This window comes from Acromyrmex echinatior, chromosome 9 (assembly GCF_024713525.1).
Source record: "Acromyrmex echinatior isolate Ae372 chromosome 9, ASM2471352v2, whole genome shotgun sequence".
NCBI classification, from domain to species: Eukaryota; Metazoa; Arthropoda; class Insecta; order Hymenoptera; family Formicidae; genus Acromyrmex; species Acromyrmex echinatior.
Window position 1 is genome coordinate 3,355,287 of NC_141860.1, and position 26,995 is coordinate 3,382,281.

The 26,995-nt window shown below is 33.0% G+C and overlaps 2 protein-coding genes across 9 annotated transcripts in view; both read left to right on the forward strand.

The window, feature by feature from the left end:
* The first annotated feature begins 1,663 nt into the window (after positions 1-1,663).
* G9a (histone-lysine N-methyltransferase G9a) lies at positions 1,664-11,123 on the forward strand. Of its 4 annotated transcripts, XM_011064816.2 has the most exons (13): positions 1,664-2,042; positions 2,265-2,610; positions 2,689-3,290; positions 3,381-3,515; positions 3,605-3,702; positions 5,068-5,710; positions 6,077-6,409; positions 6,498-6,726; positions 6,880-7,086; positions 7,341-7,597; positions 7,779-8,029; positions 8,572-8,747; positions 9,547-11,123. In XM_011064816.2, exons 1-13 carry the CDS (start codon positions 1,664-1,666, stop codon positions 9,713-9,715), a joined length of 3,825 nt encoding a protein of 1,274 aa, XP_011063118.1. In that variant the 3' UTR covers positions 9,716-11,123. The 4 variants fall into 4 exon arrangements, with proteins under 4 accessions (XP_011063118.1, XP_011063115.1, XP_011063116.1 ...); XM_011064813.2 differs by having other exon boundaries at positions 1,664-2,610; XM_011064814.2 differs by having other exon boundaries at positions 1,664-2,610; positions 3,381-3,431.
* A 1,456-nt stretch (positions 11,124-12,579) lies between these two features.
* Positions 12,580-26,995, forward strand: part of LOC105147325 (voltage-dependent calcium channel type A subunit alpha-1-like) — a 191,237-nt gene continuing 176,821 nt past the window's right edge. For 3 of the 5 annotated variants that reach the window (XM_087409719.1, XM_087409720.1, XM_087409721.1), the window contains exon 1: positions 12,581-13,122. The gene's annotated coding sequence lies outside the window, so the exon portion shown is untranslated. Of the gene's footprint in view, positions 13,123-26,995 lie in introns of all 5 variants that reach the window. The other 2 variants (XM_087409722.1, XM_087409723.1) reach the window with 1 other exon arrangement.

Here is a 26,995-nt window from a genome sequence, read left to right on the forward strand (position 1 = left end):
TAGTAATTACAATTATGTCGTTCCTGCTCAACAACATGACTGTAATATATAACGTGTGTTATTGTTATATGTATTGTTACATAATTGTTATGGGAAATTACAACTAATTATGTAAGTATTCTATAAGTTTGGTGTTTGCTGGATTTTCGTACTTCGTATGTGAACATGTGGAATTATAATGCTTTGACGCGTGAATTTAGGCTTTTTTCGAGACACCTGTATAAATATAAACCTTATGTTTATTTTCACCGATGTAGATTAATTTTAATCTCGTTCAACTTACTCTTCGTCTTTTTCTAATTCTAAAGGTTAGAAAAAGTTAATCTACGTTAGTAAAAAAGGGCATTAGACCTGTTTCTTTTTAATTAAACTTCTTGCTCGGTCCTTCGCTTCTTTCTTTTCACACTGAAGATAAAAAACAGAAAAGAGATGAACGTGCAAAATGAAAAGTGCAAGAAAGTTTAGCTATAAGAACATCTCTTGTGTCCATAATAGCCTAGAAATCCGTCTGAGTTCTCGAATGGAGAAAGAATAGACAATATGCATTAATCAATTGGTGGAATTGTTCAAACGCGATTTGTTAATTATCTTTCTCCGTCCGATCTTGGAGTAATTTCTAGCATTTCGTGAACACAACAAGCATGTACGTCTCGAAAAGTGCCTAAATTCACGCGTTAAAGGCGTCAACGATCCCGTGTGTATGTACAGTAGTATGCGAAACGAAGTGATCTATACGGGTATCGCTAATAATAATGGCCGTGCGCTCTCTCTCCCCTTTCCTCTTCTTATTTAATCGGGAAGATCATTCCTCTCGAGAAACCATATGAATTAAGATTGAATGAAACATCATTGAAGGTTAATTTAACCTGATGCCGCGTGCCGCAGCGTAAGATCGAGGAAAGAAAACAATTCCGTTGCCGTCCCTGAACAATCAATATGGCTTCTAGCCATTGCTCGCTCTCGGAGCATGCCAGCACGGCCATCTTTCTCTTTCTTTCCCTCTTCCCGCGTTCTTATGTGAGGAACTTCAGTTCAGTCGGTTGGCTCGGGTCACTTCGCGTCGCTTCGGGAACGTCGATCGAGTCGGGAATTCGCGACTTGCTCATCGTATCACTGAGTGAGCTGAGAGCAGCTCGAAACAGCGAAAGGTATAGTAGTCGATGAGATTGAGTAACGAGACACGCGTACAGTACGTCTTTCATTCTGAGGCACAGTGAGTGAAAGGTGTGAGAAAGATAAAGAGAGAAGGAGAGTGTGAAGGGTAGGGGGAAGTGCGGCGTCCCGCGTCCCGCGTCTCACCGTCGAAGAAGGATCGATGGATCCGCATCGTCGATAAGCGTCGTCGATAAGTGCATCGGGGTGAGATTGATTGCAGCGCCGGAAAGCGGTGCGTTAAGTATTGGACAGGTAGATAGGATGAAGGGCGGAAGGAAATAGATCGGAAGAAGGATTAGGGAGCTGGTAAAAAAGAGCAAATCTTCGCGGAAGAAGAGGAAAGAAGAGAAAGAAAGGATAATTTGAAGGATACGTGGTGGAGCATGTGCTGGTAATCGAAGAACATACCGCATAGGCGGCAGGATGAGATACATCTTTGGAGATGCGCGTCGTCGCTTCTCGCAGCAAGTTTACTGCTCGTAGCAATAGCTAACTGCGCGTACCAGGTATGGCCGCTGTAGCGGAAGGCGACAACGAGCTCGTCGCCGCGACACCCGAAGGGTGTCGGGCGCCACCAGTGACGGAGTCCGGCGGCACCAACGGAAAGGAGGGAGATATGGCCGCCTCCGACAACAGAGTTGTCGACGACAATGTTCGTATTCACGAGATCCTCGAGGGGATGACGAACGAGTTTAACAAGGGTGTGAGTCCGACGAAGAATAATGACAGTGATAAAATGGAACCGGAGGAAACGGTGACGCCGGTGACATCCAAGGTCGTCGACGAAACGTCCAAGGGGGAAAGAGAACTCGATGGTGTCAGTGAGGAAGCTGCTGAAAATTTAGAGGATGCAGTTACTTCTCAAACTCCGGAGGAGAATCATAATGGTGAGGAGGAGAGTTTGGCGGATAAGCAGGACACTGTTAAAAAGGACAAGGCCAGGATTGTCTTAACATTCAGAACCATTGATCTGAATACAGATCATGGCAAAAAGACTAAGATATCCAGTTGTTCTTCTAATCTCGCTTTAGTTCCTGATGAGTTTGCTTGCAATGACATTGATGGTGTCTTGGTAAAGATAGAAAATTCTGATGAAAATTCTGATTTAGTGGAAGAGTCCCAAGCTGAGGAGTCTCAGGCAAAGGAATCCCAAGTCGAGGAGTCCCAACTGGAGGAATCCCAATCAGAGAAGATTCAAGCAGAGGAGGCAAAGAAGAAGGAATCTATAAAGGTGACAGAATCGAAAACTATGAATGAGGACAAAATGGAAAGTACACAAGAGAAACAAAATAGCGACACGCAACTTCCTATTTCGAAGAAACCTGAAACCACAGAGAATAATATTGAAAACAGCAACGATAAGGCGTTAACAGAAGAGACTGCACAACAAGAAACTACCACACTTGTTACCACTAGAAAGAGAAGAATTGGACGACCAAGATTACGAGCACTTAGGTTTTTTGTTTTCTTCTTTCTATTTTTGTTGAATGTTTAGGTATGTGCTATTTATAAACTTATTTTCTTAATTTTCAGTGAATCAGTCCCTCAGGATGAGGAACCTCCTGGTCCTAAGCGTTCTGCTAGAAGGTTATGTAAAGAATCGGTAAAGAGTACTGTATTAGAAAGCGCCATGGCACGTAAGGAAAAGTCTAATTATACAGAGGAGTTCAAGAAAAAAAGGTATAATAGACCGGGTCGACCTAAGAAAATTATTCCGGGTAAAGAACAAGTAAAGCAGGCACATGTGAAGGTCTCCGATGTTCGTCAGGATGTAGAAACATCACTAACATCTGACGGCATTAGTACGGCTGAGAGTACGATGTTAGAAACCTCGCACAATACCACGTTATCGGAGAATAGCATGAACGACAATGTCTTGGAAGATTCGCAGATTTTTTCATCTGATTTCGAAGAAATGCCGAAGTTATCACCGATGACAAGGAGTTCGGAATCACATACCAAACTGGGCAATTCCATCGGTAGTCCTAGCAGCGACGACATACCTTTGGCAGATATTCAGAAACCTTTCTTAAAACCTGCCACCCAATCCACCGTTCGACCCAGGAGAGACAGGGGACGTCCTCGTGGAAGCACTCAAGCAGCGCGAAAGATAGCAAAGGCAGATCTGTACGAAGGTGACGTTAATCTAATATGTAATATCTGTACAAATAATAATTATTCCGGTGAACAGCGATTGTAATTAAAATCAATAAATTATTTTGCAGATGGTTCTCCATCCGTTGCAGAAGCGGGAAAAAATAACGATTATCCTGAAGGTAAAGCTTTAGTTTTTAACACGAAACTTAATGGATATAAAAGGGCGAATGAAAATAAATTTGAATGGAAAGTTAGCCATGGAGGTATATTATTTTACATATTTCTCTTCTTTATGCTTTGTTATAAACATGTAAAATAGTAATTTATTAATTTTATGTCAACTTTATTACAGAGATACCGACCAAACGAACTCGCCGAAGTATGGTGCCAAGCCCGAGTCCCGCGGAAGGACAAGCATCGAAACCGGAATCAACGGCTATTTTGAGTGAAGTGAGTACCATCATCTGTTTATTCTAATATTGATTCTGTAATATTGCTATAAATCAGGATTATAAAATTTAATTTTTATGTACGTGAAAAAAATTTATCATATATATTTATTTGAATAATTGTTTTAGGTCGGTATTTATAATCGGTTCTTATATTTAAGACTATTTTAAATATAATTTGAAGATATCATGAGCCATTCATGGAGCTTATTAATCTTACTTAAGACGATCTTAAAATAAGAATCAACTGTGAATATTCGCTGTAAATCAAATCTCATTTGATCGGCATATCTTATTTACTATTAAACCCTATGTCCATGATGCTAGAAATTAATCTAAGTTCTTGATTCAAGTTCTCGAATAGAAATAGTTATAATTTGATGACTGTATAATATTTAAAATTTAACTACTGTAATTTATTTATTTATTTTAATTTAAAGATTATTTAAACTTACATTTTTTGTTACGTTGTCTAAAATTGCTAGCACATTAAGAAGTAATAAGACTGACAATGTGACAGTGAGTTAAATCAATATGAAATTAGTAATTGGTATAAAAAATGCATTGTTTGGTACTATATATATATAAAATGCCAAATTAAATAATTATTTTATAATTCCGTATATATATATTCCCACAATTTCTGAGAAAATTAAAAAATTATTTAAAAATAATCCGCTAATAAAATTTGCATACAAAGAGCTCAATAAGTTGAACACCTTTATTAGAATACACAAAGATAAGCTGCCAGTATTGATTCATTCAAACGTGGTCTATAAAATTAATTGTGCGAGGCGTCTTATGTTAGCCGGAGAGGTCACTAAAAACTAGAATTAGTGAACATCGCAACCACATTAACAGGAACTGCTTCCAACTTTCCATTATAATTGAACACAGAATAAACACACAACATAATTTTGATTGGAACGGAGTTAAGATATTAGATGAAGAAAAATTGTTAAGAGATTGATTTCCGAGATGACTTACTAGAATTTTTTATTATTACAATGGTATCATTTTATTGATTGACTCACATATACAGTATTTAAACAAATACTATGACGTTTTCAAGAGATTTTAAATTTAGATACATTTCTATTATTATAAATTTACCAAGCGACTTATTTTAATAGCGTATTTTTATATCGCGACAGTTACTGAAGATGATCAAAATAATGTAGTCAAAAAGTCTAGATTTTTATTAATAAACATTATATTTTTTATTATTTCTATTTCTATTATATTTTTTACATACGAGAAACCTATGTCGACTTTTATAGACTTTTCTTTATTCTTTTGATAAATAATAAATTATAATAAATTTGAATAGGAATAATATTCTTATCCTTGTTTTTATCAATTTTAGACATATGTGCAATCCATGCTGTGTCTATGTCAAATACGATCTCAATTATACGTGACGATAACTGGTTCTGGGGGACCACTTTACTGTACTGCTGTCGACTCGATTGACAATCGGGTGGTAGGCTGTTGTAATGAAGTGGACACCAACGATGTGGCGATGCGGCGGCCGAGCACTCGCGTGCCTTTCATTATTCTCTGCCGTATGCACAAGGAACGATTACTTCGTCATAATTGTTGTCCTTCTTGCGGAATGTTCTGTTCACAAGGCAGATTCGTGCAGTGTACCAATGGTCACCAGTACCATCGCGAATGTGAGATATATCCGAACAAGAAAGGTGTTTGTCCGCACTGTGGCAGTGAGACAGCAGCTTATGATGTGATGGTGACAATGAATGGCATGAGACGGCCGGTTTTCATTCCTACGCGTAAAAAATTTTCTAAATTGCCATCTGCAAAGATGAGCCTACCTGGGAAAGGTGATAATACAAAGTTGGCTGAGCATCCGCCCAGTCCGTTGATTAAGCCCGATGTTATCAAGATACCTGAACCATCGATTAATACTGAGAGGCCAGAACGTTACACCATTATGAGTCTCTATACATCCGTGAAGAATGGGGACCTTGAAAAGTTGGTTAATGTATTAGGTGAGTGAACTTGATGAGGAATATGAGAATTTAAATCAGTCAATGATTAATTTTATGAAGTTGAATATTTCCAAGCTTGTAAATCATAAATTTCGTATATTTCTTTTTATTTTTCCATTTTAAATTTCTTGTTAAGTAATAGTTTTATTCAGAAGTAAGATAAGCTAAGTTCACATTTATTATTTAAAGTTCTCTGATTCAGATTCTACGTAATTTATTAATGATAATATATATTACGATAATATTATTATATAATATACATATTAACAAATGTTAATAATTAAAATTGTTTTTAGCGAATGATGAAATTGTTATTTATTTCAGTAACTTAATTATCATACCATTATAATATATAATTTCTTCCAGCATGTGGTTACAATGCAAATCACACATTCCGGGATTATGCTCACCGAACCGGTCTGCACATAGCGGCAGATAAAGGTCATTTGTCATGTGTACACGTTCTGGTTCAAGCTGGTGCTCAAGTAGATGTAATGGATAGGAATCAATTGACACCACTAATGCTAGCTGCAAGTAAGGGTAATGCCGCTGTAGTGAAATACCTAGTCAGGATAGGCGCCGATGTGACACTGAAGGGTGAGGACGGTATGACTGCCTTGCACATGGCTGCCAAATCCGGTCACTTAGAAGTCTGCCAAATCATACTGACTGAGTGTAAAGTGCCGAGAACATTAGTAGGTAATGTGTGCTCGTCTCTAATTATGAATAATATATTCATTATTTTTTAGATTTAATTTTTTACGTTCTCTGACATTTTCATTTGCAGATTCTGTGGATGATGGTGGCTGGACAAGTTTAATCTGGGCATGCGAATTTTGTCATGCGGATGTCGCACGATATTTATTGGACAAGAAGTGCGATCCACTTATCAGAGATGCCGAACAGAATATAGCGTTGCATTGGAGTGCCTTCAGCGGCAGTTCCGAGATTACGGAGATGCTTCTTAACGAGGGTTGCGATGTGAACGCTGTTAACGTTCATGGTGATACCCCTTTGTACGTTTTACATTTTTCTTGTAGATTGTACTTTTAAAATTATTTATCATATTACGCGAATATGTAGAAACATTTATAGTCATCTTGAATAAATTGAATTTTTTAGACAATTTTTTCTTATTATAAAACAATAATTTATATATATTTTTTAAGACATATAGCAGCTAGACAAGATCAATACGCAGTCAGTGTTCTGCTGTTAGCGCGTGGTGCTAAAATAGGAGAGGTAAATGCTGCTGGCGAAACTGCGGTGAATTGTTGTGCATCTGATGGTGATACTATGGCTGCTTTAAGATTGAATGCGAAAGTCAACGAACTCGCCGAGTATATGTGGGAAAGAACGGTTAAGATATTGACGAAGTAAGTATGGAATTTTATTAAGTATAGCGTAATTATCACTACAGTAAATATATAAATAATGCTGTAATTTTATAAAAATTAAATTGGCTTATGATTGTCAAGTTAGATATATTAAGAACTTTATTTCACAATTTCTTGAGAAATATTGTTATAACACTAAAAATTATATTGTATGTAGGTATGATAAATAAAAAATGATTTGTATTTGAGTTTCTCTTACAATAATTTTTTTTTATTATTTATTCTTTTTATAGTGACATTTCACGTGGAAAGGAAACAAATCCTATACAATGTGTCAACGGATATGATTCTGAGGACAAGCCAACCGATTTCCTTTACATAACGGAGAATTGTTTCACAAGCAATATCAATGTGGACCGCACAATTACATCGTTGCAATCATGTCGATGTGAGGATAACTGTAGTTCTGAAAAGTGCTTGTGTGGAAATATAAGTCTACGATGTTGGTATGATGAAGAGGGAAAACTCGTACCAGAATTTAATTATGCAGGTATCTATTAAATGTCAACATTGAAAAAATTTTGATTTGTAAAAACAGAAAGTCTTATAATAATTGTACTATAAATATATTAAAATAAATACATTGAATTAATGAGAGAGAAATTATAGAATATTCTATGAAAATAATTTTAATAAGATATTAACATCTTAACAAATAATATTTGTTATAGATCCACCAATGTTGTTTGAATGTAATCCAGCTTGCGACTGCAACCGCATTACATGTAACAATCGAGTTATTCAACATGGACTGACTCAACGATTTCAATTGTTCCGCACAAGAGGCAAGGGTTGGGGTCTTCGAACTCTTCGACATATTCCTAAAGGCACCTATGTTTGTGAATATGTTGGAGAGATAATCTCAGATTCCGAGGCTGACCATCGCGAAGATGACTCCTACTTGTTTGATTTGGACAACAGAGTAAGTTATATACTCATAGTTTTTACTTTGGTTTATAGAAGCGAAGTAATTTTGTTTTTAATGTCTGCATATTGTTTTCGTAATTTTTTTTACTACACAATATTTGGATAATTACAATATTTTAGACAACTTACGTTGTTCGTTCATCATAATATTTAGATTTTTCCATTCTTCAAGGGATGCAATATCATTTATTACTCAATTATCTTGGTATTTATTTCTGCTTCTTTATTAGGATAATTTTTTTAGTTAAAATTCTCTAGTAGACAATGAGTCTTTCGTTTGATAAGGTAGCTGCTCTATCAAACTATCCGGTCATTCTTCGTTATCTTAAATTTTAATCTTAAATTTAAATTGATAATACATAATCTGAGGTACAAAAAAATGTTTATTATTTTATGAGAAGATTTTGGACATTTTGGACCTTTTTGAAAAATCATTTCTTTATAACTGTTTCTCGTTTGTGTTGTACAGCTTACTATATCTATGTAAAAGCTATTTTATTCTAGATTGTGGATAAAAGAATTATTTGATGTACACAGGATGGAGAAACATATTGTATAGATGCAAGACGTTATGGGAATATTGCTCGGTTCATTAATCATTCGTGCGCGCCGAATCTATTGCCGGTACGAGTATTCGTCGAACATCAGGATCTCCATTTTCCAAGGATAGCATTCTTCGCTAATCGCGACATCGAGGCAGATGAAGAGCTCGGGTATGTTAAAAAGAGGTTGAAGTCAATGAAACGTCGAAAATCTCTGAGATATTCTCATTGAGCCTCTAAATTAACAGGAATACATGGTTGCACAGCATTTTCTGTTAATAAATTGCTTAACATTTGTTTTTTTGTTTCATCAACATAGCACGTAATTGTAATTTTTTTCACCTTTGTTACTTCATATTTCGTCTCTTTAATTCTGTGTCGTGATTCAAATATATATTTTGATAGTAAAATATTCTATTTACTTTTTGTTTGATGTAGAATGATCAAATGTTATTTTTATCCAATAAAGATGTTTAGTATAATAGTGTTTAAATAATCCTTATAATCTTTCAATAGATTGTACTCTATGTGTCATTCATTCTTTCATTTTTTGTGTTATTTATTTCTCTAAAGGGCTAAACAATTCTAAAAAAATCTTTTCTTTTAAATATACTTTTGCAAGATTTTGAGATCTTTCTTTTTATTTAATTCCATTTCTAATGATTACATACAATTTATAATACTTACGCGTATCTAATATTAACGCACGACGGATTAAGGTGACAGTATTTTTAAGAGCATTCACACATCTCACAATGGGCGTTTTTCAGCAAGAACACAGTCAGACAACATCACTGTGTAACATAGTGAATCGGTTCATCCTTGTTTAACATAGGCAAACAAGGATGTGATGATTTACTGTGTCTGACTATGTCTTTGCTGAAAACACCCAATCTCATCTCGTTTTTTACGTCACGCTCTCTTTTGTTAATTTCGCACGATAGACAAATATGGATCTGTTTGCCTCCAGCTTCGATTACGGCGAGAAATTCTGGATAATAAAATGCAAGTCCTTCACATGTACCTGCGGTGCCGAAAACTGCCGTTACTCTGAGAAGACTATACAAGTTACACTGGATAACTACCGGAGAAAAATACAGCAGGAGGAAATGTTGGCAGCTCAAACTTCTTCTTCGTAACCATAATGCGATTTAGCTTAATTCTTTAGATGTTTACGCGCGTTTTTTTTGTGAACGGACACAACGATGATGACAATGTTGGCAGATTGTCTCGTCGATCATGTGTTAGTTTTCTGCGTCACTTTGCCGTGAAATTGATTGCCGCAACATGCGTGGAATCGTAAAAGTACAAATGCAAAACGGTGGTGGGATGATAAGTGTTCGATTAGGTTCTTTCACCGATGTTTACCTTACGCTGTATATACCAATTGGCTTCGCAGCGGTCAACGTTCGGTTTCGTTATTGTTTTTACCGAACACCCGAACGCGTTGAGGTGAAATTGACAGCCGGTCTATCAAGATTATTATTACTCGTTTTTTGAGTATTAATAAATTTTAATAGTAATTTAATGAAAAGATCAAGGACTTGCAAGCATGTGTATATTCAGAAAGAAAAAATGATAATTGTCAATCAAAAACATTTATGATATAATTATTATATTTTAATATATATAATTATATATATATATATATATAATATATGTTATTACATACATATATAATATATAACATTATATATATATATATATGTATTTATAACATAATTTATATATATATGTATATATATATATATATATAATATTTTTGTGAACAATTTTTTGAAAGAGTTCCATTTTCCTTGGCAGACCGGTGGTTAATAACAATTTTATAATGAATTTTTAATTTGATTTGAAGAATTTGTGGAGGATGTAATTGTAATACATTTTGAAAGATCTGTTACATTCTTCTAATTCTTTTCCGAATTGAATCTAAAGAAGATTTCAACATCATTTCTCGTCCAAATTTTCTCTCAGTCTTGCTCGTAATTATTTCCTATTTTTGCCGATCTTTGCGAAGATGCAATGACTGTACGAGAAAGTGCCACGTCGATCTTTTCTTGTTCTTCCCCCTTTTTTAGCGAGATAACGATGCGCATAATATGCACACACACATACACACACACACACACACACACACACACACATACATGCGCGCGCGCGCGTATATATATATACATATATATATATATATGTATATGTATATGTATATATATATGACGATTATTAGCTAGTTTGTATGCATGAGGTGTGAAGGTAGTATGTTGAAAATATTGTTACGGTCCTATTGGGACGCAGTATGTGATCACGGGGCAGATAGGTATGTGAAGCTACCATCGCTTTTAAGTGAATCGATGTTGAAATGATCGCAGCCGCGGGTTCGTGTGTTCCTTATTATTAAAGCATCACGCTATTTTATTCCAATCAATCGCTCGTATCTCAGAGTAAAACGTTTTAACGTTGGATTCACTATAAGCGATATAATATATAAGAATACACCTTTTTGTACAAACGCTCGATTTTTTGTATAATAAAAGTTGTAGTCCTTTTTAACACGTCTTCTTCTTTTATACCAATCTAATATAAATACATGAGAGAGAAAAAAATAGAGAAATAATCTGAAATTTTGCAGAATTGAATTTTTTGAATTTTTAAATATTTTTATAATATCTCTTATAAGAAATCAATTCTTTGTAATAAAAAAGATATTTTTAATGCATCTTCGTTGATCTCCGTCTTTCAATGTTTTCTGGTAATGTCTAAAGAAAGTTGAATACAATCTAAGAGATGGCGCTTAAAGTGTTTTTTTAGAGCTCTAGAGTTGCATGAGTAGCAAAAGTCTGCTATTTTTTTTTATCTAATGATTATATGTTAACGTATTAATAAATTTACTTATTTTTATTGGATTATTCACTAAGCTTATTTATTATTTATTGCTTCTTGAACGACAGATTATCAAATTAAGAAGCGGTCAATAGCAACGTTGTCGGCATCCAGTTCAGATTAAAGGATTATTGTGCTATTCTAATACATCTGGAGCTCTAAAGTTTTTTGTTTCTGTACTGCATAAGAAAACTTGTAGATTATCATATACGTTTTTTTTACGTCTACTAATTTTTTACAATTATTAAGTATTTAAAATGTAATTATATATATATTAAAAAATAATGATGACATGTTGAGAATAGAAAGAGAAATCTAGAGGAATATGATGTACAAATTTGAATCATATTTGTGTGACTTACAAAATTATATCTTGGATCAAGGATGATCCAGCTGTGACAGACAAAGACATTCTTAGTGACATGCTTAAAGAAGCATAAAAAACAAATAAAAAAAGACTGAAGTAATGACTTTCTTTTTACACTTTTATTTTTTGGCTACATTCGTTTTATTCATTTTCATGCTAAATTATATTTATTTTAAAATGAATGTAAAACAGAACACGATACAAGAAATAAACTTTATAAAACAAAAGAAATCTTTTTACTTTCAACATAACAGAAGAAATAAGAAGATTGCAGTCTTTTTTTTTTGCTTAATTCTGTAACAGAGTAGCTCATTAAATATATTTAATCTCCATTAATAATTATAGTACGCTAGATAAAAGGTTGATTACTACTGTCTTATATAATAATAAAAGAAGTCCCGTTTTGATTTATTCCAATTCACCTTCTGTTAAAAATCATTTATTTTTAAAACAAATTCTTATTTTCCTGTATAAAAATTTCAAACATTTGGTCGACGCAATCAAATAAAAATGTAATATGTTAGTATTTCATAAATGTTTGTTTGCATCCATTGAGCGAATAGTAAAAAGAAGTAACAAATAACATTCAAATAACGGAAAAAAAAATTTTATTTTTCCCACAACGGCCTGAAGTAACGCACGGAACGCACGTATACCGCCGGCAACGGCGCGCCTGCGCAGTGATGACGTCCGCGGGCAGCGGCACGCCGGCCGCTGATTGGCCAGCGCGCGCGCGCTGGCTCGAAATTCAAGTCGAGTCGCGGCAGTTAGTGTAGCGACCGTGGAGCGAGCGCGCTTGAAGGCGCGACGCCGTGTAGCCGCGTAGAATTAACGTAGGTACCTTTTTTTCATCCGTACGAACGTGCGCACGGGCACGCGCGCGCGCGCGCGTCCGCGACTCTTCCTTCATGATTATAATTATTACGCGTTCGTTATTATATTCAGAGTGCGTTCGTACGCGACTGTGTTCGCGATTATTTACACACGCTTTAGAGAGCTTCCCCTCGATCTGTTTTTACATTTTCCCCGTTCCCCCGTTTTACCGTGAACGCGCTTCTCAATCTTACCGGTAAAATTTTCGCCGACGTAGGAAACGAAGAGGAAACGAAGAGGAAGAAAAAGTGCCGATTGCCGACGATGACATGTCGCGACGCGCGGTCGAGTCAGTGAGTGTGCAACGGTGTTGATCACGGTGCTGGCGATCATCGACGGGCGTTTAGTATGACGACTAGCTGACGGATGTATCTCTTCTCTATCTCCTCACGGCGTCGGCGGGGTTGACGATTGAGCGGACAGCGGAAGGTAAGCGAGAATACGATATCTCCCGAGGGGAGGATTCGATGGATGTTAAACTGCGATGGTACTCCATTTTGTGATACTTGTCGTCGTGAATTTTCACGCGCATTTTAGCAACCGCGCGCTTCTCTGTACAAAGATTTCTATCGATACAGATTCAGAGAAAAAGACTCATCCTAGACAACAATGTCTAGAAGACGTTTTTATGATGTCTTAGATTTCTTTAAAACCTTGTGTCTCCATGATGCTAAAAATCGGTTAAAGATCTCTCAGATGGAAAAAGAATCGACCAAACGCATTGATCATGTGATCGCGAATTGTTCAAATGTGATTTATTAATTTTTTTTTATCTGAGATTTTTAGCATTGAGAACACAAGACTTTAAACGTATCTTAGACAATATAATCGAAAATCAGGATGTAAGACGTCTTTAAGATGTCTCAGATATTTTTATTAAAATATTTTTATTTTAGACATCTTCAAGATGTTTTAAGCGACGTCTACAGTGAGATTTTAAGGTAAAATTTTAGCTTTAAACCTCTTAAGCCATAAAAAATCAATGACAATCGAATGCAAGGAGAATAATTGATTATAATTGGTCAATTTCTTACGGCTTTAAACTTAAGTTTTACATCTTAAAATCTCATTGTAAGTATTCGTTTTATGTCTTATTTTTGGGCATGTGTGTTGTCTGGAGTATGTTCTAAAAAAACGTTCCTGCTTTAATGCTTTTATGCTTTTTTAAATAGACATGTTGTCCAGAATACAGCACAGATTTTCAAGGGACGTCTAAACGACGTTCTACGTCTTGAGGGCGTTCTCAAAACGTCCTTAGGAAAAAAAGTGCTGAGTGGAAAATGGAAGAGTAAGTCGAATTTAAGGAGAGAGTGACAGAAGCGTAAACGAAACTTCTAGGAACTTCTAAATTGGAAAAGCGACACGTAAAATAAGCGTTTTAAAAGGTAAATACTTCTATTACACTTCGCTGTTCCAATTTACATCTCCTAGAAGTTTCCTTTATATTTTTTCTGTCATTTTTCCTTCATACTCACGTTCCGATCTTTTTTTTTCGCCAGGAGAGATACGAATTTCAAGAGTCCAGTAGCTCTTGTAAAATAGGATAACTTTCAAATTTTGATAATGCCTGGACAACTTGCCAAAAAATCGGAACATATAATATCTTAATAGACGTTTTAAGTTTGTCTTGATTTTGGACAAGCGTGCTGTCTAAGCATTTTGTTTTAATTTAGGTTAAAATTACTTAATTAGATATATCTTTTTATTTTAACTTTGTTCCATAGAACAAAGTTATCCAATTTTACGGTACGCAGTGTGAAAGATTCCAAGCTTTAACTGCAGACGATTTTCCAGTTCGTTTCGTTACTCTCGCGATTGATCTCACGCACACACACACATACACACACACATATACACGATGGAAGTTCCTTCTTGAAATTAAGTCCAGTTCTTGAAATTAAGTCCGTATCGCGAGCGAATAATATCTTACTATTTCTCGTTTTCTTCTTTCTTACATAGCTCAATAAATCATTAAATCTTTGAGTTCAGAACATATAACAAAAGCAATATTGATCAGAGCATCACATAATTTCTCGTTTCTTTGATTCTGAATTGTACTGAAAAATAGTAAGGATAAAATGAGAAATATTCAAATTTTTAATTTAAGACAGAAATCTTTTTACATTCTCTAAACAGACATTTCAATTAATCTTCGATTATTAATTATTTGAAAATTAAAGAATACTGATGTCATATATATTAATATATAATAAATTTTTCAATAAAAGTAATAAGATATGTTATTAATTTTATTGATAAGCAAATTAACAAAAAAGATCAATTTATTTTATTGACACATGAGATTCCTTTCTCTATCTGTGCTCCAATTTTTATTCATACTTATAAACATATTAATGCTGTATAGAAATAATTTATTGGATTCTTAATTTTCTTTTTTATTCTCGATTGCGAAAGTTATACTGCTTTTCTCCGAAGTAAATTATTCTGAGAATATTCATATTTAAGATGGAGATTGTAATTGTGTATAATTAGAATGTAAAAATTATTCTGTGCAAGTTTTCTACAAAAATTGCGACAAAGATTTGATATTATTATTTCTATGTAGCATCACACAATTATTCATTTAATTGAAGCGAAGTGTTTGTAATTTATTTCTTTAATATATATTTTTTATACTTTTTATTCATTGAGCATCGTATTTATTGCTCGCGATAAACTCCAATTTTTTTCCTGGGAAAGTTGCATCCTTTTGCTTTTTTTCCAGTTATTCTTATCTCTTGGAAAGTCCAGTAATTATAGAGATAAGTATTAGTTCGAAAGCGAAATTCTTACGATCGAGTTGCTTGGAAATTGACTGCTTTGTTGACTTCGACCCGTGTAACTTCCGCGAGAGTTATGAGAGTCGATTTTGAGAACTTAAAAACTTTCTGTCGGAGCTGAACAAAAATTTTTGTCGAAACATACTTAAATGAAATTTTACGACTTAAAAGTTAGGTTGCTTTAGGAGACCGCGAAACGCTATCGGGACCTGGTGATTTTTTTATATATAATAATCTTCAACCATATATAACCAGCTATATATAACCATCACGAACATCTTATTTCGAACTATTTTAATATTTCAATTTATTTTGGTTACTTTTATTATCTTTACGAATATTATTTAGACGTCATGATTGCACATAATCTGTTTCGAATTAATTAATCTTTTAACGAAGAGAGAATTATCTTTTATTTAAAAAAATCAAAATATATCTTGGTAATTAAATTTTAATTAGAAAGAAATTAGATGTTTGATATATTATTGTATACCATGCAATTTTTAAATCAATTGAAAACATTAAAAGAATATTTCTTTGATGTTTATTTTAAAAACTACGTTCATAAATTTCGTATTTAAGGGTAAATGTATAAATATGATTATATTTAAATGTATAAATATGAAACGAGGAAGAAATACTTCTAAAAAATATTATATGTAATTAGAAGGATATATATTGCGTAATACATAGTTTGAACAGTTTCATGTTTTCCTGCGGAATTTAATTAGGGAATCGCTAATTACTACGATTGAAATTGCTGGCTTCTCGATATTTTCCGGCGTAAATGAATTGGTTGTTGAAAGTGCAGTTCCTCGCGTTTTTGCTTTTCCGCTGTATATTCAAATAACACAGAAACCTTTTAATGCTCTTTAAGAAATAATTATGCTTACGGATCATATCCAGCAAACGTTAAATGTTCTTGAAATATTTATAAAATGTTTTTAAAATCTCCAAAAAAACATTCCAAGAATACTCCAAAATGTTCCGAATATTTATAGTATATAAAAGAATAGTACAGTATATAAACATTTAAATGTCGGTTAAAAATTTTATTTGTATATCGTTACATGCCTAGAATGTTTATATATATATATATATATATATAAAATAAAATTTTGTTTAAAAACTGATTCACGGACAGACCTGAAATTTTTAGAAAAATTTTTTTTAAGTCAATCTCCAATAAAGTCTTTAAATATTTTTAATTTTCCTTAATTAAAGCTATGGGATATGTATATATATTCCATAGCTTTAATTAAATATATATATATATATGTATACAGGATGTCTCGAAATTTTTTGCGCTCTTGTGTAAATAGAGCGGACTAAATTGAGTCGAAAAGTCCTCTACCATTTTGTAATTTTCGCAATAGTTAACAAGATTAATTATTAAAAATTGCTGAATATTGATTTTTAATATTTTTTTATTCAAATACTATCAACTTAACAGAAAAACAGCGAGAGACAATTTTTAGTAATTAATATCTTATTAACTATTACAGTTGTATACCGGTATATAAAACCCTGTATATAAACATTTACTTTATGTATATACTATTTCTAGGCCAAATTTTGAATGAAATCTTGTTTTGAACTATTGTGCGATAAATATTTCGTAAATATCAATATATAATATTGATTTGTTCAAAGATTTACTTGATTTACTCATCACGATATAAACGCGAGCAATCCAGATAACCATGTCCAAAATTGGGATGTAAGACGTACGTGTAAAAGACATCATTAAGATATCTTTTAGATATCATAAAATGTCTTAACCCTAGTTATACACATTGGGGTCCCAGAAACCCTAATACAACTTGCTAAATCGAGATTTTTTTCGTGTTTCTGAATTTTTCTTTTTCTTTGAATCTGTATATTTCAAATCTCCTTAATTCTATCGACTTTTCCACATTGTGGACTTCCTTAATCAATTCTCTATCGATTAAAACAAAATTGATTGAAATATGTCCATTTTTACGGAAGTTACAACAAATATGGATGGATCTCCCAGAGATCAGAGTGTATATCAAGGATAGAACAAAAGAGTCAAACTAGAGTTAAAGATGTCTTTAAGATATCTTATATCTCCTTCTGGGCTCGTGTGTTGTTTGACAATGTATTTTATTACAAAACCGGACAGTCCGTTTACCATAAGGCGAATTATAATCGATCAATCTTGCTTAATTGGCAATTCGCTGCGTTCAAAATTGTTCTTTCCATTATAATTCTCACGACTGGCATTACTGCTCATTGTTCTTAACGACCTTTCGCTGCTTCTTGTTACTTTCGCTTTGCCGCGCCATTTCTTATTCTCTAAGCAGAGATCCTGTTCGTTTATAGACGAGTTATTAACTGGAAACTATAAGAGTTTCTTCTTAGTATAGAATCTTCTCCACAAAACAATAAGGGACAGTTTGTAGAGGCAATTTTCATAAAATCTGCGTTAATGTAATATGACGAGATGTATGAAGATGCAAGTTAGTTTTTAATTAAGATTGCTTAATTAAGTATTTCATAAGAATCTCTCTCGCTGATTTTATAGAATATACAAGATTAATTGTCAATCTCGTTTAAATTGTAAATTTTTCTTGGAATTTTTTTTTAAATTTTAAATAAATTAAAATTACTTAATTTATTATATTAAAGATTTTATAATAAATTTCTTTTTACTTTTTTTTTCTTTATATACAAGGTGTCCGGGAAATCGCCCGCAATACTTCGGGAAATGATTCAAGATCCAAAAAGAAAGAAAAAAGTTAAATATAGCGGGCTATTTTTCCACGTAGTGCATTCTGGGCAACGTCAGAATAGTCCGAAATGTAGTTATTTATGTTAAAACATTATGAAATAAATTATAATTGTGATTATGAAAAATAAATCACAATTTTTTAAATATAAAAGTAGTTATAATTCGAAAACGACTTATTTCCGGACCTATGTATATTTATATAATTTTTTTTCCTTCCTATTTGAGTCCCGAAGTATTGTGGGCGATTTTCTGGACACTCTGTATAATATGCTAGATAAATAATCATTTAAATATATATTTTTAAGCATTAAACGATATATTTAAATATGATGCATATTTATTTAAAATTTTGTTCATAAATATATCATTTTTTTGTAACTAATTTTATTATTTATAATTTTTACTAAAAAATATTAAATATAAAAATTATAACATACTAAAATTAATAAAAAAAATAAATTATTTTTAATTTTTATATTAAAGAGCAAGATATAAAAATATAACGAATTGGTATAGATATATATAATATTGAAAACTAATTTTAACGTATTGCTGAATATCGAGATCTCTCATCCTCACAATATTGGCTCTAAAATATTGAAAATTCAAATACTGAATGTGACGGCAATAATATCCAAAATGCGTATTGACATAAAAACTCGTCGCAATAGTCGTAAAACACATTTGAGATTGTTAAAAATCTGATATTAATTTATTTATAAACATATTTATCGTTGCTTTAAAGATGAATAAATCTCCTAGATCAAATGTTCATCGAATCGTAAGTTTCGTAAACGTTGATTCTTTGTAATGAATCTATTAATACAATAAAATTATATCTTAACTCGAAAAATGCTGTTTTGCTCGTAATTAATAAGTAAAGAGTATTTTTTTTACACTTTAATAACTTTACATGTAATATAAACTTTTTTTTTATTTATTGAACTGATAAAAAATTATCATCTTATTTTTGAAACTTTTAAGGAAAATAAGATTTAAAGTAAAACAATTGAAGGAAAAAATTTGCATGCCATGATCTGTCGCGTACAGATATGATCTCCTCGCTACACGTGTATTGTCTGTTGTTTACACAAAAATAGGTCTTCTCACATCTAGCGATTATCTGCGATTATGTCCCCCGATTCGTTACATGGTTTCATCTATTCACTTGTCGCGAGAGAGAGAGAGAGAGAGAAAGAATCGATTGTTGGTTTTCAATGTGAGCCATGCGCGCCATTGCTATATTCTTTGTCTGATCAGTTATTTTCAGGATACGATTACATAGCATTGACACGCGGTACTCAATCGTGGAAATGTGGCGATCCGTAAATGAGAGTTATTTGAAAGCTCAAAAACGAATGTAGTGCATACATTTGAAGCACACAAATACTTTCAAACATGCAATGATTATAGAATAATTGCGCGTTTATCGTTTGTATTGGAATCATCATTTGGAACATAAAATTGATAAACTTATATTAAAATTATAATATATGTTTAAACTTGTCGGAATTCATATTTATTTCTCCGCTGGACTTTAAAGATACAGTCGATTTTTTTATTATGAATTCTAAGAGGGGGTGCAAATAAATTTAATAGTAATTTAATTTAAATCTGTAAAAAATAAGTAAAACACAATCCAACTTTTATGATGGTAAAAATTTAGTGCTAAAATTTAGTGCATTTTCATTCTTTCAAAATTAACTCAGTACGTAATATTCTCTATTTTGCTTTAAGGAATGAACAAATATCCTGAGTCAAATATATGACCTAAATAAACAGTTCGCATTCTATCTGTGTAAACTGAGAAACAGTTAACAAATACCTAGTCGAAGAACAAATATCGTGAGTTCTAAATACGCGATTTTTGTAGAATACGGTACTCGGTGAAACAGGGCATCTTTCGTACGACATCATCACTATCGTGAAGTCAATAAATTTTCATGTTTATCTCTTGGCCGTTTGCGGAAGCTTTAGAAATGTACACGCACCAAGTCAATCAAGAGTGCACGCAAAAATCGCAGAGCTGTCCAATTAGCGAGTTGTTTTAAACATTCGAATTTTAGTACATAAAAAAATAGGCATTAAAGTTTCTAAACTTACATAGAAAAACTATAACTTGCATTAAATATTTTTCTTTATAAATAATACTTAATACTTTTGGAAATCTTATATTAATTTGATATTTTTATTTTCTAAAAAATAAAAACACGAAATAAAATATTGTTGTCGTTTTTTTCAATTTCTTCAATATTTTGCAAATTATCTTATATATGAAATTTTAATTTTGGCAAAAGATTAAGTTCTAAGAAGAGACGCAGAATTTTATAATATTATAACATAATTCTGTGTATAACTTGTTTTAAAAAAATTTATGTATATATAATAACACGTTATTATATGTACATATAAAACTGGTCATTATTTATTTTTTATGTTATTATTTTCTTTTTTACGTTTTTCTCAATGAAAATAGTAATACAATAGAATGAGAAATTTGAAATTAATCTCTTCGAAACTATCGATCATAGAAATAAAGCGAAAGTATGATTATCAAAATTATTATATTAAGTAAGAAGTATTGATCCTCTCTTTTTTTCTCATAAGTCCATAGTCGGGTTATATACGAGATACCTTGTTCGTTCGCGTTTCTAAAGCTTTCTAGGTTTCCGGTAACGCCCTAAGAATACGGCACTAAAGTTTAGAGTTGTTTCCTTGCTGATTAGGATCTCCGTTCCCTCTGCGACCTAGAGTCTTCGAACATGCGCGCATAATTTCTCTTGATCACCCTGTATAAGCTCTAGAAGGGTGACGTCGCACGCAGATTTCCATTCGCAGATAACGATCTCATTGTTGATTCGGTATGTCCACCCGCATGATTGTATCAGAACGCGAGGCGAACGTGAAATCACGCGATAGCGACAATTTGTGGATACGTCCGATGGAATCGGAACGGGTTATTCCTGTGACCTCAATGAGAATTAAGAGCCCTCGAAGAAAGAAAGATCGTGACATAAGTTAAAAATATTTTTTAACGTCAATGTCAATTTATAATATTGTCTCGTTCAATTTTAATCCCTCCTTAAATTTATACGGATATTAACAAATGCACGAATTAAATAAATAGAAATTAGAACGAAGTGTTTGGTGTCGAATGTATGAAAATGTGGTTCGTGATAATATTATTCAATTTTTTAATTAAATAATGAAATTATAAATGTAACATTAAATAATGAATGGATGACTATAATGCTAATTTTTATAATGTATCTTCCTCTACATTAATTTATTACTTAATTAATTTTTGTCAGACTCTTTTTTATATCAAATTTGTGATTTGGCGTGTAAACCGATTGCATACAAATGTTTCGTGTTACGTATTGATAACGGATACAATAGGGAATCGCATTCGCGCTTGTAACATTCATTAGATATCTTCTCTATTATCGTGACGAGAAGCGATAATAGTTTCGCGACACTACATATGCGGGATCTTATTATTTTCGTCGAAAGCCAAAAAGCTTCACCTATATGGAGCGTAAGTTCACCTTTAGTAACCAGATTGCTTTTTCGCCTTTATCGCACTTGAAGCATCTGATTACGTTATCTTCCGCGTTCGAGAGCTGAGTTTCGTAAACGGATAACATCGCGACAAGAGATGCTCTTGTAACATTTATTTTCAAACGATTCCTCGAACGTATTATAGTTGAATGAAATATTACCTTAAATGCATTTGAAAATCTTTGACAATACATTAAATTCAAGTAGTAGGCTATGTGCGTTGAATGTTAAATTCACGAGCACACATCATAAGCGATTAACGTGAAAGCCGGTGAAAACCGTGTTGCGCGGTAATATAATCGCGTGAATTGCTTAATATTCGTTTTACGCGACGCGTTCGTGGCCGTAGCCGTGATTCGATTGACGCACGCATTCTTGCGAATAACACGGATTAAAATGCGTTCCGACTTTTGCACGCTCTTTTCAGATTCACACTGAATATTTGCGTGCTCGATATACATGGCCGCCTCTACGTGTTGGGTCTGTACACATGAATACATGTGTATGCACCTATGCGGCGCCGTGGTTTCACGAGTGGCTGACCACATCACACTGTATTCTGTCTCTTCCATTTTCTCGGGTCTTCCCGACTGCTCGAGTATATACTTGAATATCATGCGCATAAAGGCGAGAACGATTTATTACGACCTGTCGAATAAATTGGATTTGTAAAAAGTTATTTTCTTATTTTTAAAATATAATTAATAGTTTGATTCTTCTTCAAAGAATCTTACAAGGAAATGCTACGCTCTGCTCTTCATCGATTTTGGTCAAACTTGCAGCGATGTTAGAGGAGCTTACCAAGTACACCTGTAAAGCCGTTCCCGCTGATGGGTCTTAGAAGCCGAGTAATAGGCATTTAAAAATCTAGAAACTGTCTAATATCTTAGAACAATGTTACCACTATGTCTTAGACAAAAGTGGTAAGGTTTAAGTTCAGATGTATTTACTGGTTTTATTAGTTTAATCTTGGATGGCATCATCAGCCTTGACTTAATGTCATTTAAGGTCAAATCAATAAAACCAATAAATACATCTTATTAAACCCTACCACTTTTTGTCTAAGACATTTTTCTCAAAGATGCATACTTTCCGAGATATTAGACTGTTTCCAGATTTTTGGTATATTTTTTTAGATGCTCATTATTCGGTTTCTAAAGTCCATTAACGGCTTTACAAGTGTTCACTTGGTAGACTCCTCTAACATGCTGCAATTTTGATCAAAATCAGTGAAGAGCAGAGCGTAGCCTCTACTTGTTAGAAAATTTCTAATACATTGTAGAAAGAAATCATTAAATATAAAAAATAGATTGTAGGCTTTATGTAAAAAAAATAATTTTTTAAAGCCATGGAATTGCTAATTTTACAATTAATTGCCTTATAAGTAATTCATATGTTATTGCAAAACGGTTTTATTATTCCCCAAAAAATTGTAATCGTACTGATGCATCATAAGATGAACTTGAAGCTTTGGGTTACTTCATAAAAAATTGTAGATTCTACTTCTTTACTTTAATAATTTGGAGTAAATCGAAAATTATTTTTAATTATCTATACATCTTATCATACTTCAATTTTACCGTATATTGATAGGAAAAAGAGAGGAAATTACACTTTCCGATAATTTGCAAATGTTTGCTTAGTGAATGATGGCAGAGAACATCGTTGTAAAGGCAAGAATGCTACATTGACGCGTACACGGTTATACGAGCCTAACATCGCGATCAGTCCTTTGATGTATAGGGAACTATGCTACACGTGGCTGTGAAATTAGCAAACTAAGCAACTGGATTTACGGTTGTTTGCCACGATTAGAAATATTAGGTTCTCTGCTTCTGTCATCAATTTATTATTATTGATTTATTATTATTATTGATCAAGTTATTCTTCATGTCGATTGACATTAATGCTTGCTACTCTAACAAATGGTACATTTTACTGCACAAAAGAATGAATTTATTTAACCTTTATTTGTATATAATTGTATTTGTAGGTATTTACAAATTAATTAATGTAACTGTATGGAGTATATAATAAGCAAAATATATAGCACATTAATTAATTATATAATGTTTATTATCTCCTCAATATGTATTTTAAATTAATTTACAGATATCTCTTGCATAAATTGATTAAAAGCAATTAATTCAATGTATTTAAATGTAGGACGTTGTCAGGACGAGAAATTTCCCTGCAAAGCAGTTGTTATAATATATTATAAACATAAACATAAATGTGAAACTTCGGTTTGCGTAAAAATTTCTCGCTACTTTTGAATTCTGTGCCAACGCAATTATCGATTCCGTCAACTTTTATAGGGGAAAACTGACTGACAAGACTTTACTCAAAAAACTTCGCCAAAGGTAATTAAGAATTTTCTTTGCTCCTCGTTAAGAGTTAAATGTAAGGGCAATCTTGGGGCTTCTTGTTTTGGTGTGTCTCGAGCGATGAGAGGATGAAGGTTCAACCCTAAATCGGGTTTCCAGGCGATTATAATAGATTTTACCCTAGGGATTTAGCGACGTTGGCATACTAATTAGTGTTTCGGTTGTTCTATCTCGAGTAGCATAAGATATTCGTTTCGAAAGCCGCGACATAGCGAGTCTAAACACGCAAAAAAATATTTTGCTGCTCCAGCTAGAATTATAGCTGTTTTTTGTATCTGATAGAAAATTATGTATCGTACGCATAGAATTTATACAAATCTAAATGTTCTGTCATCTATGATTAGGTGCAATACATATCCAATATCGCAATACTTGCTAGAAATTTAAATTTTTCTATTTTAGTTATTTTTTGTACTTAGATAATTTTCACTATAACTGCAAGATTACTTTTTTGAGTGAATGATCCGGCAATCGACATCGAATCGTGCACAAACAATGTCATTTGAGACAACGACTTTATATATTTACACCGTTCATTTAATACATCGTACAATAATTCAATATCATCGATTGCGGATTTGCCGTTATTTCCACCACGTCAATATATTTGCCGAAATATATTACCGCGAAATTCTATTATATATTGGAACAGTTAGAATGTTCTTAACCGATTTAGTTGAAAAATAAAATGAAGCCGCGATATAAAAACAAACAGAATATTCAAATATATATACTTCATTTTATATGAAGACGAAGAAATGAATTCGAAAAAAATTCTTTTTCCACTGATTTTACTATTCAGAATCAATATAAATATAATTATTATATTATAATATATGGGATAAATATATATTTTATATCTATATTATATGATAATTATATTTGTTGTTTGCATCTAACATGTATCTGTAACAGAAACCTAACAAAATCGTTAAAAGAACATTGCGAGTCTTGTATGCGTTTAACAAAATATTTGTTTGTTAATAACTATTTTATTATCAATTGTAACTTTTACTAATTTTTAATAATTTTACTGTTTTTACTAATATCTATATTTTAAAGAAGGAGTATTTACATCATTAAGATGCAGAAGTAATACTTAATTTTTTCGCCGAAAGTCTTAATTTCTTGAAAGAAAATAACTGGCATTTTTATTTCAACATCTATGTGTATAGACCTGCAACACGTCCCTGTTGCATCTGACCCGATCTCACACTGTTGCTCTCTTCTGTGCAAAACGCATGCGCGAGGCGACTGATGGATTTGCGTTGCATCAGAGGAGTAACGTCTGTTCAGGTTATCATGATACATTCCAGGCTGTCGGATGAATGAAAAAGCACCGCTTTGAAATTTTCACATCCGTCGCCATTATTGTCAGCACTTCTTTTGTATACTTCGTTCTAGCACGGTATTAAAATGCATCAGTAGCGTCTACGTTATTATTCACTCTCGAGACATTGACCTTTATCAATTTTGAAATTTTACGGGATGTTACACTTTCTTTTAATGGGCAATATTAAATTTGTTGCCGTTGCAGGTTAAAATTAAAATCTTAACATTTTTTTTTTGTGATGCAGACAAGGAACAAGATTTTTTTATTTTACTGCGTTAAACGTTCTTTATTCATAGTCACTTGTAAAGAGTCGCTTCAAAATTTTTATGAAAGAATCGATTTTTGAAACGATTGTTTCAGAATATAACGCAATACATGGGTTCAAATCCAGATTTATTCATGTTACGTCGACCGAAGATGGCTTTGATGAAAATCGGAAACGAAATCGCATCGGAGTGCGATGTTGAAACTTTCATTTCATGCGTGCCGAAGAGGAGAGAGAATGCGAGAGATACGCGAGGGAGTTTTTTCTATAGAAGCCAGTATATGTTTAATAAAATAGTGCAAATAAAATATCTGGAAAATAAAAATATTGTTTCGGTGCGGATATATCGGCATCAACCATTTGCTGGTGGATTGGTCCGGACTTTCGTTGAATTCTGTTACGAAACAAAGCTGAAGCGGGTATCAATAGCAATTTTTACGGTTTTGTGACTTTGGTTGCGTTCCACTTAACGCTCACAACGCTTGTAGAATCACTTCTCCTTGTCGTTTATCAGATGTTAAACAAGGACAAACGATGCTCGCGAGCGTTGCGAGCGTTAGGCTGGGTTTTTCACTTGACACTACGACGCTCATTTTCAGTGTCAAAACAGGTCACGTGATCAAAATTGACGAATATGTCAAGTGTCAATTTTGACTATGTGACCTGTTTTGACGCTGAAAATGAGCGTCAAGTCAATACCCAGCCTTAAGTGGAACGCAGTCTTTGTGAGTCAGTTGTGTGATTCGCGTGTGTGTCAAGAATGTGTAAACGTGATTTTGCGAATTTAAGATGTAACTGTGAAAGGACACCAGACGTTTTTATTTGAAAATATAATTCTGAAAATAAATGGGAGAATATAACTTTTGTTACACACATACACACATGTTACACGTACATTAATGTATTATTCATTTTCATCTCTGCTTTAGTAATGAATTGGAAATGACATTGATATCTTTGTCATTTTGGCTCTTCGCGTGATAATTGTATCACGTTGAGAGTGTCTGCACATAATTAATAGTTATATTAATTGTTGTTGGCGCAATAACTAAAGCAGCAATTGTAATTTCGTATTATTGCACACGGTTATTTTGCTTTATATTTATTTTGTGTTCTACCATATATTTTCTCTTTCTTGAGAGCATAGTGTTTCAAAATTATAAGACAACATAGTTACACCGATATTATTTTATGCTTTTTCTATATTAAAATATCTAGTTG

Bases quoted from the DNA above. Each gene is read 5' to 3' on its own strand.
- G9a (XM_011064813.2), top strand. From the start codon at position 1,664: ATGGCCGCTGTAGCGGAAGGCGACAACGAGCTCGTCGCCGCGACACCC. The intron at 3,291-3,380 runs GTGACGTTAATC...ATTATTTTGCAG, and splicing joins AAAGGCAGATCTGTACGAAG to ATGGTTCTCCATCCGTTGCA. The intron at 3,703-5,067 runs GTGAGTACCATC...TATCAATTTTAG, and splicing joins CAACGGCTATTTTGAGTGAA to ACATATGTGCAATCCATGCT.